This window comes from Chiloscyllium punctatum, chromosome 15 (assembly GCF_047496795.1).
Source record: "Chiloscyllium punctatum isolate Juve2018m chromosome 15, sChiPun1.3, whole genome shotgun sequence".
Lineage (NCBI taxonomy): Eukaryota > Metazoa > Chordata > Chondrichthyes > Orectolobiformes > Hemiscylliidae > Chiloscyllium > Chiloscyllium punctatum.
Genome location: NC_092753.1, coordinates 32,981,692 through 32,996,803, shown reverse-complemented (window position 1 = coordinate 32,996,803; position 15,112 = coordinate 32,981,692). Strand labels below are relative to the sequence as shown.

At 39.3% G+C, this 15,112-nt stretch overlaps 1 protein-coding gene across 4 annotated transcripts in view; it reads left to right on the top strand.

Annotated features, from left to right (window-relative positions):
* ccdc191 (coiled-coil domain containing 191) overlaps positions 1-15,112 on the top strand; it is a 57,165-nt gene that overhangs the window by 26,067 nt on the left and 15,986 nt on the right. For all 4 annotated transcript variants that reach the window (XM_072584907.1, XM_072584909.1, XM_072584910.1 and 1 more), the window contains 4 exons: positions 8,175-8,365; positions 12,067-12,307; positions 13,221-13,729; positions 14,897-15,000. In XM_072584907.1, coding sequence (XP_072441008.1) covers positions 8,175-8,365; positions 12,067-12,307; positions 13,221-13,729; positions 14,897-15,000 — 1,045 coding nt within the window. The remainder of the gene's footprint in view (positions 1-8,174; positions 8,366-12,066; positions 12,308-13,220; positions 13,730-14,896; positions 15,001-15,112) is intronic.

Below are 15,112 nucleotides of genomic sequence, written 5' to 3'. Positions count from 1 at the left end.
CTGTCAGCTTTTGCTATTCAGGGAGGCTTAAAAAAAAAAAATGAGTGAAATTGCAGGGACTCATGCTCAGTGTGAAAATTTCGTCCTGACAGACAATCACGTTTGAACCCAAACAAATGACCCGGATAGAAAATTTGATCACAAGATACTAAAGCATCTTGTCAGCCCTATTGCTGTCCAGACCATATATGGTCATACATGCACGTAAATAATATGACCGATTATCATTGCCATACTGCCATCCAACTAAGATGGACCAACTTAGAATAACAAAGGAATAAATCTCCTTGGCTCAGTTGCAATCCAGGAAGTGTGCTTGGCAGCTGAGCTTTAGGGATGCCTAAGAAATAGACTTGGGAGCAGGCTATTTGGCTTTCAAATCTGTTCCACTTCAGTAAGATCATGACTGATATGATTGTGGCCATAACTACACTTTCCTGCCTGCCTCCATAGCGCTGATTCACCTTTTGATCAAATGTCAGTGCAATTCAACCTTGAATTTATTCAATGGTCTTGCTTCCACTGGTCTAGAACATAGAACATAGAAGAATACAGCGCAGTACAGGCCCTTCGGCCCTCGATGTTGCGCCGATCAAAGCCCACCTAACCTACACTAACCCACTATCCTCCATATACCTATCCAATGCCCGCTTAAATACCCATAAAGAGGGAGAGTCCACTACTGCTACTGGCAGGGCATTCCATGAATTTACGACTCGCTGAGTGAAGAACCTACCCCTAACATCAGTCCTATATCTACCCCCCCTTAATTTAAAGCTATGCCCCCTTGTAATAGCTGGAGAAGAAAATCCCAAAGACAACACATACCACCTGTAAGTTAATTCAGTAACATCAGGGATAAATCTGGTAGTAAACAAGCATGAAATAATAGCTATTTTAAGAGTCAAAATTGACATGGGGAAGGCACGAAACATTGCATTGAAGAAACCTTTCCTCATTTCTCCTTTATTACTCTTGGTAAGCGGGACTGTCTATAGTTGTCTCCACTGGAACTTAATTTATTCATGAGTTTCCCAGAACAAAGGCAATATTTGGAAGCAAAAACTAATAAGTTTAAATCTCTAATTGGGCATCACAGGGATGTCACAATGATATGGGAATAGATTGCAGGCAGGGTTTATTTGGGTGTATCTGCGTGTTTTCTCATAGAAGTTCTTGTTGGAAGTTGGCGTGATTTTGGAATTATGAGAATCAGAGAGAGAGAAATCGACTGCAGGAGAGATTTACCAGATTGTTGCCAGGTATGGAAGGTTTGAGTTGTAAAGAAAGGCTGGGACTTCTTTCACTGGAGTGGAGGAGGTTGAGAGGCGACCTGATAGAAGTTCATAAAATCATGAGGGATACAGATAGAGTTAATGGTAGTTCTCTTTTCCCTAGGATTGGGGATTTCAAGACTAGGGGGCACATTTTTAAGGTGAGGGCGGAGAGATTTAAAAAAGACATGAGGGGCACATTGTTTATACAGCAGGTGGTTAGTGTGTGGAATGAACTTCTTGGGGAAGGGTGGACGCAGGTACAGTTACAACATTTAAAAGACATTTGGATAAGTACATGAACAGGAAAGGTTTGGCTGGATATGGGCTAGGAGCAGACAGGGAGGACTAATTTAGTTTTGGATTGTGGCTGGTATGGACTGGTTGGACCTAAGGATCTGCTTCCGTGCTGTATGACTCTATGGCCCCTAATCGTTAGCAGGAAATTGAGAAACCTATTTGTAAGGAAATTTCATTTATCTGTAAGAATAATAGGGTGGTTATGGTAGGGGATTTTAACTTTTCAAATATAGACTGGGACTGCTGTGTTAGAATGGAGAGGAATTTGTAAATTGTGTACAAGAAATTTTTTTGATTCAGTATGTGGATGTACCTACTAGAGAAGGTGCAGATCTTGACCTACTCTTGGGAAATAAGGCAGGGCAGGTAACTGAGGTGTCAGTGGGGGAGCACTTTGGGGCCAGTGTTCGTTAGATTTAAAATAGTGATGGAACAGAATAGACTGTATTTAATAGTTGAAGTTCTAAATTGGAGGAAGGCTAATTTTGACGGTATGAGGCAAGAACTTTCAAAAGCTGATTGGGGGGTAGATGTTCGCAGGTAAAGGGACCGCCGGAAAATGGGAAGCCTTCAGAATGGGCTATTGGGAGTCCAGAGACAGTATTTTCCTGTTAGGGTGAAAGGAAAAGCTGGTAGGTGTAGGGAATGATGGATGACTAGAGAAATTCAGGTTTTGGTTAAGAAAAAGAAGGAAGCATATGTCATGTATAGACAGCAGAGATTGACTGAATCCTTAGAAGAGTATAAAGGCATTAGGAGTATACTTAAGAGGGAAATGAGGAGGGCAGAAAGGGGACGTGAGATAGCTTTGGCAAGTAGGGTTAAGGAGAATCCAAAGGGATTTTATAAATACATTAAGGACAAAAGGATAACTAGAGAGAGAATAGGACCCTTTAAAGATCAGCAAGGCAGTCTATATGTGGAGCTGCAGGAGATGGGGGAGTCACTAAACAAGTATTTTGTATCAGTGTTTTCTGTGGAGAAGGACATGGAAGATATAGAATGTGGGGAAATTGACACCTTGAAAAATATTCATGTTACTGAGGGGATAAATCACCAGGACCTGATCAGGTGTACCCAAGAACTCTGAGAATCTAGGGAAGTGATTGCTGGCCCCCTTGCTGAGATATTTGTGTCATCGATAGTCACAGGTGAGATGCTGGAAGACTGGAGGTTGGCTAATGTGGTGCTACTATTTAAGAAAGGTGGTAAGGACAAGCCAGAGAACTATAGACTGGTGAGCCTGACATTGGTGGTGATGAAGTAGTTGGAGGGAATCCTGAGGGACAGGATGTACATGTATTTGGAAAGGCAAGGACTGATTAGGGATAGTCAGCATGGATTTGTGCATGGGAAATAAAGTCTCACAACTTTAGTGAGTTTTTTGAAGAAGTAACAAAGAGAATTGATGAGGGCGGAGTGGTAGATGTGATCTATATGGACTTCAGTAAGGCATTCGACAAGGTTCCTCATGGGAGACTGGTTAGAAAGGTTAGATCTCACGGAATACAAAGAGGACTCTCCATTTGGATACAGAATTGGCTCAAAGGTAGAAGACAGAGGGTGGTGGTGGAGGGTTGCTTATCAAACTGGAGGCCTGTGACCAGTGGACTACCACAAGGATCGGTGCTGGGTCCACAGCTTTTTGTCATATATAAAAATGATTTGGATGTGAACATAGGAGGTATAGTTAGTAAGTTTGTAGATGACACCAAAATTGAGGTGGAGTGGATAGTGAAGAAGGTTACCTTAGATTACAACAGGATCTTGATCAGATGGGCCGATGGGCTGAGAAATAGCAGATGGAGTTTAATTCAGATAAATGTGAGGTGCTGCATTTTGGACATGCAAATCAGAGCAGGACTTATACACTTAATGGTAAGGTCCTGGGTAGTGTTGCTGAACAAAGAGACCTTGGAGTACAGATTCATAGTTCCTTGAAAGTACAGTTGCAGGTAGATAGGACAATGAAAGAAGGCGTGTGGTATACTTGCCTTTATTGGTCAGGGCATTGAGTATAGGAGTTGGGAGGTCATTTTGCCACTGTACAGGACATTGGTTAGGCCACTTTTGGAATATTGCGTGCAATTCTGGTCTCCTTCCTATCGGAAGGATGTTGTGAAACTTGAAAGGGTTCAGAAAAGATTTAGAAAGATGTTGCCAGGGTTGAAGGATTTGAGCTATAGGGAGAGGCTGAATAGGCTGGGGCTGTTTTCCCTGGATCGTCAGAGGCTGAGGAGCGACCTTATGGAAGTTTATAAAATCATGAGGGGCATGGATAGGATAAATAGACAAGGTGTTTTCCCTGGGGTGGGGGAATCCAGAAGAAGGCATAGATTTAGGGTGAGAGGGGAAAGATATAAAAGGGATCTAAGGAGCAACTTTTTCACACAGAGGGTGGTGCATGTATGGAATGAGCTGCCAGAGGAAGTTGTGGAGGCTGGTACAATTACAGCATTTGAAAGGCATCTGGATGAGTATATGAATGGGAAAGGTTTAGACGGTCAAGTGGTGGCAAATGGAACTAGATTAGGTTAACAAAGCCAAAAATCACATAATACCAGGTTATAGTCCAACAGGTTTAATTGGAAGCACTAGCTTTTGGAGTGCTGCTTGTACATCAGGTGGTTGATGAAGGAGCAGTTCTCCAAAAGCTAGTGCTTCTAATTAAACTTGTTGGACTATAACCTGGTGTTGTGATTTTTGGCTTTGTACTCCCCAGTCCAGCACCAGCATCTCCAAATTATGACAATAGATTAGGTTAGGATGTCTGGTTGGCATGGAGGAGTTGGACCAAAGGGTCTGTTTCCGATCTGTACATCTATGACTAACAAACCTCAGAAGAAATTTTTCCTCATTTCCCCTTAAATTTGGAGATTACATATTTTTATACTCTGTTTGCTAATTCTTGAGGGGAAACAACCTTTCAATGTTTACCTTGTAAAGCTCCCTCTTGATCGTATATATTTACTCGCAATCCACATTTCAATCTTTTAAACTCCACTGATATATGCCTAGCCTGTGCTGATAAAACAAATACCTCATCTTTGAAATCACCTTACTGAAATTCCTCTGAACTACTTCCAATGCAAATATGTTCCCCATGCAATAAGTTGACCAGTATTGTGCCCCAGACTGTCAGTTTGGTCTCACTAATGCCTTGTGCTGTTGTAGCAATACTTCCCTATTTTCCTTTACTCAATCTTTTTGCCTCCCTAATACTTGCCGTACATGTTTAACCACTTTCATTTTTAAATTTATGTAGCACTTGTATCAAATATCTTTTGGAAATCCAAAGACATTGCATCCCATTTATTTCTGATATGATTTTCCTTTGATAAAACATGTGAGCCTTGCTGCCTCACAGTGCCAGCGATCCGGGTTAAATTCCAGCCTTGAGCGACTGTTTGTGAAGTTTGCACATTCTCCTCGTGTCTGAATGGGTTCCCTCCGGGTACTCCCCTTTCCTCCTACAGTCCATAGATGCGCAGGTTCGGTTGATTGCCTATGCTAAATTGTCGATAGTGTCCAGGAATCTGCAGACTACTGTATATTGCTTAGCCAGGCTAAATCTAGGGTTACAGGGATAATGTAGGGATCTGGGTCTGGATGGGATGCTCTTCAGAGGGTTGTGGTGGACTTGATGGGCCGAATAACCTATTTCTACACTAGGGATTCTATGAAAACCATATTGACTCTTCCTGATTATACTATGATTTTTAAAATAACCCACCACTTACTTCCTTAATAATAGATATTCGTGAGGATAGATGTTCAGCTAATGAGCTATCATTTTCTGTTTCCATTATCTGTCCTTTTTTCTAATAAATTTGCAGTTTTCTATTGTACTGAGGTCTTTCCAGAATATTGGGAATTTTTCAAAATTCCCACTATGAATCTTTGCAGCCATTAATTCTAAGAATGCAGGCCATCAGGTTTAGGGGGCTATTCAGCCTCCAGCCTCTTTAGTTTCCTTTATACTTAAATCACAATTACTATTTGATTTCCTTCCTTTTTGCCTCTTGAATTTCCACTATATTTAGAATACTTTTGTAGCATCTACTGTGAAGACAAATATGAACTACTAGTTACCCATTATCAATTCCCCAATCCCTCTGAGGCCAATGCTTATTTTAGCTATTCTTTTTCTTTTTATATACCTGAAGAAATTCTGAATGTCTTCTATATTTCTTACTAGTGTTCTCTTGTGTTATAATTTATCCCTCTCTTTTTAGTCATGCTTTCATAGTTTCTGAAAATTTCTCAATGTTCTGGCCTCCCCACGAATGTAAGACATTTCATGAGTAAGTTCACAGCTGACACAAAAATTGCTGGTGTGGTAAATAGCAAAGAGAAAATCTTAGTCTACAGGATGACATAGATGGGCTGATCAGATAGGCAGAACAGTGGCAAATGGAGTTTCATCCTTAAAAAGTGTGAGGTGATTTGTTTTAGAAGAACTAGTATGGCAAGGGAATGCAAGATGAATATAGGACATAGTGAAGTACTGAGGATCAGAGGGACCTTCCTTTGTAATCCCATTGAAGAGACAAAAAACTGCAGATGCTAGAATCCAAAGTAGACAAGCAGGAGTCTGGAAGAACACAGGAAGTCAGGAGGTGGAGAAGTCAACATTTCAGGTATAACCATTCTTCAGGCATAGAGGTGGGGGTAGGGGGGAGATATTCCCCCTACCCCCACCACCATTCCTTGTTCCTTGAAGGCAGCAGGCAGACAAATAGGGTTGTTAAGAAGGCATATGTGAATCGTGTCTTCATTAGTCAAGGCACTGAATTCAAGAGCAGGGAGGTTATGATGTATGAAAAGTGTTAGTTGGGCCACATCTGAAGTTTTATGTGCAGATATGGTTGCCACGTAGGGCGAGGTAGCACTGAAGATGGTGCACTGAAGAGGCGATTTACCAGGATGTTGCCCTTGCTGGAGCATTTGAAGAGAAACTGGATAGGTTTGGGCTGGTTCCTCAAAGCAGAGATGGTTGTGGAAAACTTGATTTGAAGTCTAAAATAATTGAAGGACATAGTTAAGGTAGCTTCTCCTTTAGTATATGGGTCAATAACTAGGGGGCATACATTGATAAGGTGGAGGTTTGGAGGGGATTCAAGGATTTTCTTTTACCCAGAGGGTCTCTGATCTTTAGATGTTCTGTTTTTTTTTATTATATTCTGGTAATCGTTACCACCCTGCATTACTGCTTTGTCTTTTTTCATTAACTTTCCAATCTTTCACTTACGTGAACTCCCACTCTCTTCTATCTTACCCAAATTTCTTTCATAGCTCAAAACACTATCTACAGCCCAGGTTCTATTGATCCGCCAGGACTCTGATCCTTCTGGTGTAGACCTTCTCAATGGTTCCCTCTTACACCAGTATAGGTAGCAGTACCTGATGAAGCAAAACCCATTTCTCTCTCAGCTATGATCATATTTACTGTCTCAACTTGCTCATGGTTCAATTAGTCATTTAGAGATTATTATCTTAGAGGTTCTGCTTTTTTAAAATTAGATTCCCTACAGAGTGGAAACAGGCCCTTCAGCCCAACAAGTCCACACTGGCCCTCCGAAGAGTAACTCACCCAGACCTACTTCCCTCTGCCTAATGCACCTAACACTACGGGCAATTTAGCATGGCCAGTTCACCTGACCTGCACATCTTTGGACTGTGGGAGGAAACCGGAGCGCCCGGAGGAAACCCACACAGACACGGGGAGAATGTGCGAATTCCACACAGACAGTAGACCAAGGCTGGAATCGAACCCGAGTCTCTGGCGCTGTGAGACTGCAGTGCTAACCACTGAGCAACCGTGCCACCCCAAGCTTTTATAACTTATCTGCTTGTTGCTTATATGTCCTTCGCAGAACCTCTTTTTTTTTTTCCTTCTAATTCTGCCTATGTCATCTATCCACGTTGATCATGACAACCGGATTCTTTACCTTTCATTCCAAGTTCCTCTCCAGTCCTGCAGAGATTTCCTCAGCTCTAAGCAGGTGGGCACACAACCTTTCAGGACTTGTGTTCTTGTCTGCAGATAAAATATCTATCTTTCTAAATATATTGTCCCTTCCACCTATTACGTTTCTTTTGACTGCCTTGAATGTTCACTTGTAGCATGGTGCTGTGGTCAGTTTGCTCACCTCTACAAGAACGTTATATTTGTTGGATAAGTACAAGAGAGGCTCCTTCATAGCTACCTTCTGAATCACTGTACATACCACACTTGCAGTAACACTCTACTATCCTTGACTGTATACCAAATCTGGTATCTAACCTAAGGGCTATGACTGCCTGTTGTAGCACAATGACCTGGTAACTTTTCCTCTCACTGATGGATCACAGTGTCAGAAGCTGAATCTGTGGATTATCAATTCTGAGCTCGAATTCCTTGAGATCAGGACATTTACTATAGATGTGCTTTCTGTGGACCACACAGATGTCTACCAATTCCCAAATGCTACAGGTGCAACACATCACATCAATATGGAATCAATCTTCAATCTTACCTATTAATTTGAAGAAAACACTATGCTATTTTTAAACCTAAATGAAGTATCAGTGAACTCATATTTACTCATTTAAATCTAGTGTTTGCAGAAGCATTTTTCAGTTTGGTATAAACTGGTGCTGGAACGAAGGATTAAAATGGGTAAAGCCAGGGCCTTGTTTGATTGGAAGAGTCAGCTCCGAGCTTTCCAGGCGTGGAGAACATTAGTGTGGGGAAAGAAACTGGAACAAGAGGTGCAGCGTACTGAAATGGAGCTACGAGAGGAAAAAAGGTAGGTTTTATTTGGAATCCATGCTTGAAGGAATGATATCTGTAGTCTGAGGTTCCTTTCAGATTACACAGAAGAAATATGAGAGATGAAAAATCTCAAATTGACTTTGAGCAGTGTTTTGTGAAAATAGTGTAAACTCAATGATGCAACAAGAGTGTTATTGCTAGTATGTAACAGGAAAGCAAATCATTATTTCTTCAAGAGCTAAACACATTAGAATAGAGATCCCACTTTCAATTCAATTGGTTATTTTGATGTAAATTGCACTACATTTGAAGATGTTTTCCTTAAGTTTCTGCTCAAATTTAATTGCATATGTAAAATTTGCCGTAAACCTAGGTTCTGCTTTAGAATGTAACTTTAAAAAAATGCTTTTAAAATATTCCTTGGTGTATTTAGGAGTGGTAATTTGGTGAAGTTTGAATAATAAAGCTAAAGATGAGTTTGTCACAAAAACATGCATTTTTAATCATCAGTCTCCAGCCTGTGAGTAACCAGAATCTTGAATTACTTAAAAAAAATCCTGTCACAAGTATTTGTTATTTATATTGTATTGAGTAGTTCTTAGTAAACTACATTCCAAATTTCTTAAAATGTATGTATTAGTGTCCTAGAATCCAAAAGAACAAGTTTAATATTAAGAGCTTCTTTGAAAGGCACAAAAATAAGTATTATTGATGAAAACTGGCCGAGTGATTAAATTGATCTGAGAGCATGGTCAGTTTTGTGGGCCATGGAAGCTAACCACAATGAATATTATTAGTGCTTAAAATTCTTAAACTTTTTTTGCTAGTTTGGTGAATATCTATAAATGGTACTGAGAAAAACAATACCTGAGTAGATACTTGAACCCTTTTCTTAATTTTCAAGAGAAAAAAAACTTCATGGAACTCTCTTGCAAAACATTGATGAACATTTTCACTTTCTGTGTTAGAATGTAACCAGAATTAAAATTTAACTTGTTCAGTCATTATAAATGAGTTATATATGGCCATAAGAAATAGGAGCAGAAGGAGGCCATCCAGCCAATCCAGTTTGCTATACCATTCAGTGAGATCAAAGCTGATCTGATAATCCTCAACTCCACTTTGCTGCCTTTTCCCTTTACCCTTGATTTCTTTACTGATTAAAAATCTGACTATCTCAACCTTGAATATACTTAATGATCCAGCCTCAACAGCCCTTCTGAGGTAATTCCACAGATTCACAACTGCTGAGAAGAAATTCCTCTTCATCTCTATCTTAAATGTGCGATACCTAAATCTGAGATGGTGCCCTGTGCTCCTAGACTCTCCCACAAAGGAAAACAACCTTTTTGCATCTACTCTGTCAAGTCCCCTAAGAATCTTGTATGTTTCAACATGTCTGAATCACCTCACAGTCTTCTATAATTCATAGAATATAGGCCCAATCTACTCAGACTATCTTCTTAAAACAGTCTCTCCATTAGCTTAGAACCTTCTCTGGACTCTTCAATGCCAGTATATCTTTCCTTCATTCAGAGATGCAAAACTGTTTACAGTATTCCAGCTGTGGTCTGACAAGTATAGTTGTATAGTTTTAGCAAAACCACCCTACTTTTATATACTACATTCCCTTTGAAATAAAGGCCAATATTCATTTGCCTTTCTGGTTACCTGCTGAACTTGGATGCTAGTTTTCTTGGATGCTAGAACTTGGACTCCAAAATTTCTCTGCTCCATAGGTTTCTGCAGTCCTTCTCCATTTAAATAACATTCAGCCCTTCTATTCCTCTTGCCTAAGTGCATGATCTTACATTATATTACATTTGGCAACTTTCTACTCAACCATTTAAACTACCTCTAATCCCTTTGTCGATGTGTCATCCTTGCCACTTGCCTCTATTCATGGAGTTAAGAGTGCTATATGCTTAATTAACTGCTGTTTCTACCTGTCTTGCCACCTTCAATTATCTGTGCACATTTACGCCCAGGTCCCTCTGCTCCTGCACCCTTTCAACTCAAGTTTCTTCCTATCAAACTAAATGCTAAATTCTACCATGTTATGATCAATGTTTTCAGTTGTACTGTATGAACCATATTCAGCTTTAGTTCCGTGGGATAAGTAGCAACTAATAACGTTTGACAATTTGAACTAGTCTGTTTCTGAAACCAGCTATTAATCCATTGCAATAGGATAATGGAAACAGTATTGAGAATCAAATAAACTGTAGACAACATCACAGTGGTATATAAGTTATTTTTCTCTTTAAAAAAAATCACTTTTATATTCTCACATGCAGTATTTGTGCATGTAATTAATGATATACATATGATAGCAATTCCATAGAGAGGATGGAGAAAAAGAAAGATGGAAAATGAAATGTGGTGAAATTAGCAATGCATATAACTCTTGAAAGCAACTTACTAACTAGCTTACGGAAAAATCTTATCTGCTTGAAAGTTTTATCATTTCAATATCAAAATTAGTTGTATCAAATGTATTGTCAAATGTTACTCATAAATTCATAGATTGGCTTATAGATAATTGTATACATTTATGGCATTGCTTTCCACAAGAAGGTCTGAGATTTTATTTCATTTTGCTGGTGACCAGATACTTTACTGTCATCTTGCTATCTGTTAGTTTAGTAGTCACCAGACATGAGTGCCAGTTTTATAGTTGGAAATTATATTTGGGTGACTAGGGGTTCTGCTATTCTAGATCATCCTGGAAACAGTGTGTAAAATAAGATGTTGAGGTGGGAGGAGTTGAATGATTTTATAGGTGAGATATCCATAGTCCAATGTTGGTTAACTAGTATAAATAAGGTTTTACATTGTCAGAAGGTGGCCAAGCATAGCATGCATAATAAGATCATTTAAAGATGGGGGAGACCTACCAAAGCTCATACCTCCAAGGTATGAGCACTTGAATAGGATGTTAAGTTTGGAAATTGCATAGCAGTATGCATCCTTGACCTAAGTACATATCAAGGCAGTGAAATGGCAATTATAGATATTCCAAAATGATCTGTAATGAAATAACTTTTGAACTGACCTTCTCATGAATTTTTAACAATCATAATTCATTCCTACCATCTCTTGTAACACTAAATACAAAGGATGTTGGGCATTTGTGAAATTATTGAAATAAATTTGCAAAGAGTTGCAATCAGGAATGCTGCCCCTTCTGATAGAATAAGCTGCATCATTATTTTCATGGGGGAAAAATGTAATTTTCTTTATCATGATCATGTCCCAGAAGTGAAGAAATTACAAAATCTATTATGATACAATGTTGTTCTAGGATGTTAATAAAGTTTAATTATCAGTACTTGAAAATTTAATACTACTTACTGCATTTTTCTTGTTTCCAAGTGCATTTCAGTAACGCATAATGGGGATATAACAGTTTTGAGTAGAATTTCCCTAGTGGCATAACTATTGAAGTTAGCTTATATTCAGAGGATGCTTTGAGTAATGCAACACTAGAGTAAAGTACTTGTGGAAATTATTTTGGGTGATGAATCATGTGCTTTGAGTTAAAGTGCTGTTTTCACCAAAGTAGTTTGGATTAAATTTGATTATCTTTTTTTCTCTTCACCTCTCACCCACACCCCCCAACACCCACCCTCAGAAGTATTTGGCTTCATTATTTTAAAAATAGATGTTATTAAAGCCAGAGCAGACATTTATTAAGTTGAAAGAATTAAAACATATGGTGTCTGTTGTTCATAGGAAAAACCAACTTGCAACAGACTGCAATCGGAAACACAGACTCCGTTACTGCTTCACAAATTGGCAAATATGGTGTAAAACTGAGAAAGGAAAGAGGGAGCTGGAGGAAAGAAAAGAGGAGACAAAGCAAAAGATGGCTGCCCTGCTGGATTCAGCATATTCTGGGAAATTGTCAGCAAATTCCAACAGAGCTTCAAAACATATATGCGAAACACAGCAGATTGTATGTGTTGAAGAAGAGGTAAATGGGGAGATTACAGCTTTAACAACTATTTCAACTACAAGAGATTATCACAATTAGAGGAGGTGGTTTATTGTGGTAGTGTCACTGATCGTCCAGAGGCACAGGCTAATACTCTCGAACCTTATCATGGCAACTGGTGGATTAATGTAATTAACAAATCTGAAACTGAAAGCTAGTCTCAATGATGATGACCAGGAAATTATTATTGTGTGTTGCAAAAACCACTTGGTTCATTATTGCCCCCTTTAGGGAAGGGGATCTGCCACTCTTACCTTGTCTAGCCTAAACGTGAATCAAGACCCACAGCAATGTGGTTCACTCTTAACTACCCTATGAAATGATTTAGTAAATCTCTTAGTTCTCAAATCAATTAATTAATTCAGAGTTATTAATTTGAGTACTTAGAAGTCTGCTCAGTGCTGTTCGGTATTTATTTTGAAAGCATGTTTGAACCAAGGGCTGAAAATAATGGATTGAAATGCTCCACAAGCTTGGATAAAGAGGCTTTCATGTGTGATAAGATGATTTTCATTATTGTCAGTAATTAGCAGAGATTATCTATCAGTTCTGAATAGGCTCTTATATTCGCCAATACCATTGCAAAGGACAAATGTTGACCAAGACCAATGTACAAATGTCTGTTTTCTTCCCTTTCTCTTTGTTTCTGTCCTGGTAGAATATTATTATATGTGGGATACTGTAGATATTAAATGCTTATTGTCTGTCACAAGGGATGAGATTCAAGGCTGGGCTATATGAGTACAGAGCTATCTTATCCCACTGCAATTTAACTGATATGGATTTTCTGATCCATGTATTTTGCAGTTGCATTAAGCGCACATTGAAAAACTTTACTTAGTTGTTGTGCAAACTTTTTATTTCATAGTATATTAATATTACTTCCAAATAGTCACAGGATGACGTGAAGAAAATGAGTTCCTCCCCAGTCAATTCCCGGATAAAACAAGCAAACAAAACACAGCAGATCAGAGCCAAAAGCCCAAAATTTGCTTGGCAAGTTTCTCGCAAGCATGCTGCATTGAGTTTGGAGGACAGAGTACATACAAATGACACAAGTAAAACCTCAAATGGCTCCCAGGGAAGTCAAAAATCTGACTCTGTCACTACAGGAAAGCTGATTCAGTGTTTGCAGGGCAACTTCGAACATCGACACAGATTCCAACAGCAACTCATTGAGAAACAAAAAAAGCAACTGGAGGAACAACAGAAAACAATTGCAGAGCTTCAGGTTAACCAGCAGTTGGCAATATTACGGGACGAGGCAAAACTGGCTTCAGCCATAACAGCTGGAATTGGTAATGCATCTCAAAAGGTGCAAACTGAGCCCATTCCTCTTGGTAGAAGACAATCTGGAAATACCCAGTCTAAAATGAAAGGTGCAGCTGTTGATTCATCCAGGTAATGTTTTCTTTATAGTTCACAATATTTCATGTTTAACACTAATTAATTTCTTTTGCATTTAAATAACCATCAGTGGGCGGCACGGTGGCACAGTGGTTAGCACTGCTGCCTCACAGCGCCTGAGACCCGGGTTCAATTCCCGCCTCAGGCGACTGACTGTGTGGAGTTTGCATGTTCTCCCCGTGTCTGCGTGGGTTTCCTCCGGGTGCTCCGGTTTCCTCCCACAGTCCAAAGATGTGCAGGCCAGGTGAATTGGCCATGCTAAATTGCCCGTAGTGTTAGGTAAGGGGTAAATGTAGATGTAGGGGTATGGGTGGGTTACGCTTCGGCGGGGCGGTGTGGACTTGTTGGGCCGAAGGGCCTGTTTCCACACTGTAAAGTAATCTAATCTAATAATCTAATCTAATCAGAGTGCCCTTCCAGTGACTAACATTGGAGGGAACCATAATATTTCACCAACATACATAAATGTATATTAAACACCATTGGAACTTGAGATTGATATATAGAATTTGAATTTTATAAATAGAGTATAATTATTCAATTCCAAATATTTATTTACAGGAATGCATGATGCAAACATGCTCCTCCAGACCCAATAAAAACAAATATATTATGGTAACATTTTACTGTTGGATCCTAGAAATGTTGACAATGATGGGGGTGGGGGGGGGGTGGGGTTTATGTTGTAATTCAACTGTCACTTTAATTTCTCATTAATGTGGGAGAGAATCTGCCACTAACTTTAGCAGTAAAACTTGAAGCAACAGCTTAACTGCTGGTCGATAGTCATTTCTTCATTGGTCCTGATAATGTCTGTGTGTAACTCCAGAGCAAAAACCAGGTACATATATGTGAACTTAGAGGGTGCTATGTAAGCTGCTTTTTAAAAAAAAATGTCCCAGAGAAAGTGTTTTAAAAAATGAAAGCAAACTGTTCCATTTGAAGAGGGCAAAATACCTTCACACTACACACATTAGTCTTGTGTTCTCAGTTTGTTTCTGAGAACTAAGAACCGAGCTCTCAGTGTTGAACTAAATCAATTTAACAGATAGCAAAATTATTTGAATATTCAGTGGACTGAACATGTGCTTTTGACACTGTCGTGTGGTTTTGCTTCCATTTTACAATATGCTAAAATTAAATGTTTGTGATGTTGCTTAGTTCAGCAGGTCCTTCATCACTTGAGGAATCCAGTTGTCCCAGCACAAGTATCAATCATAGCAAAACCATTCATAACTTGATTTCACCTCACCCGATTGTCAAAGGTATGTAGGATAATGCTTAGAGTGCTGGAAATTTGGATGTTTTAGTAGGCGTCTTATCTCTGCACTTGCCTACCTATACAAATGTTGTCTCACGAACTTAATTGTTATTTTT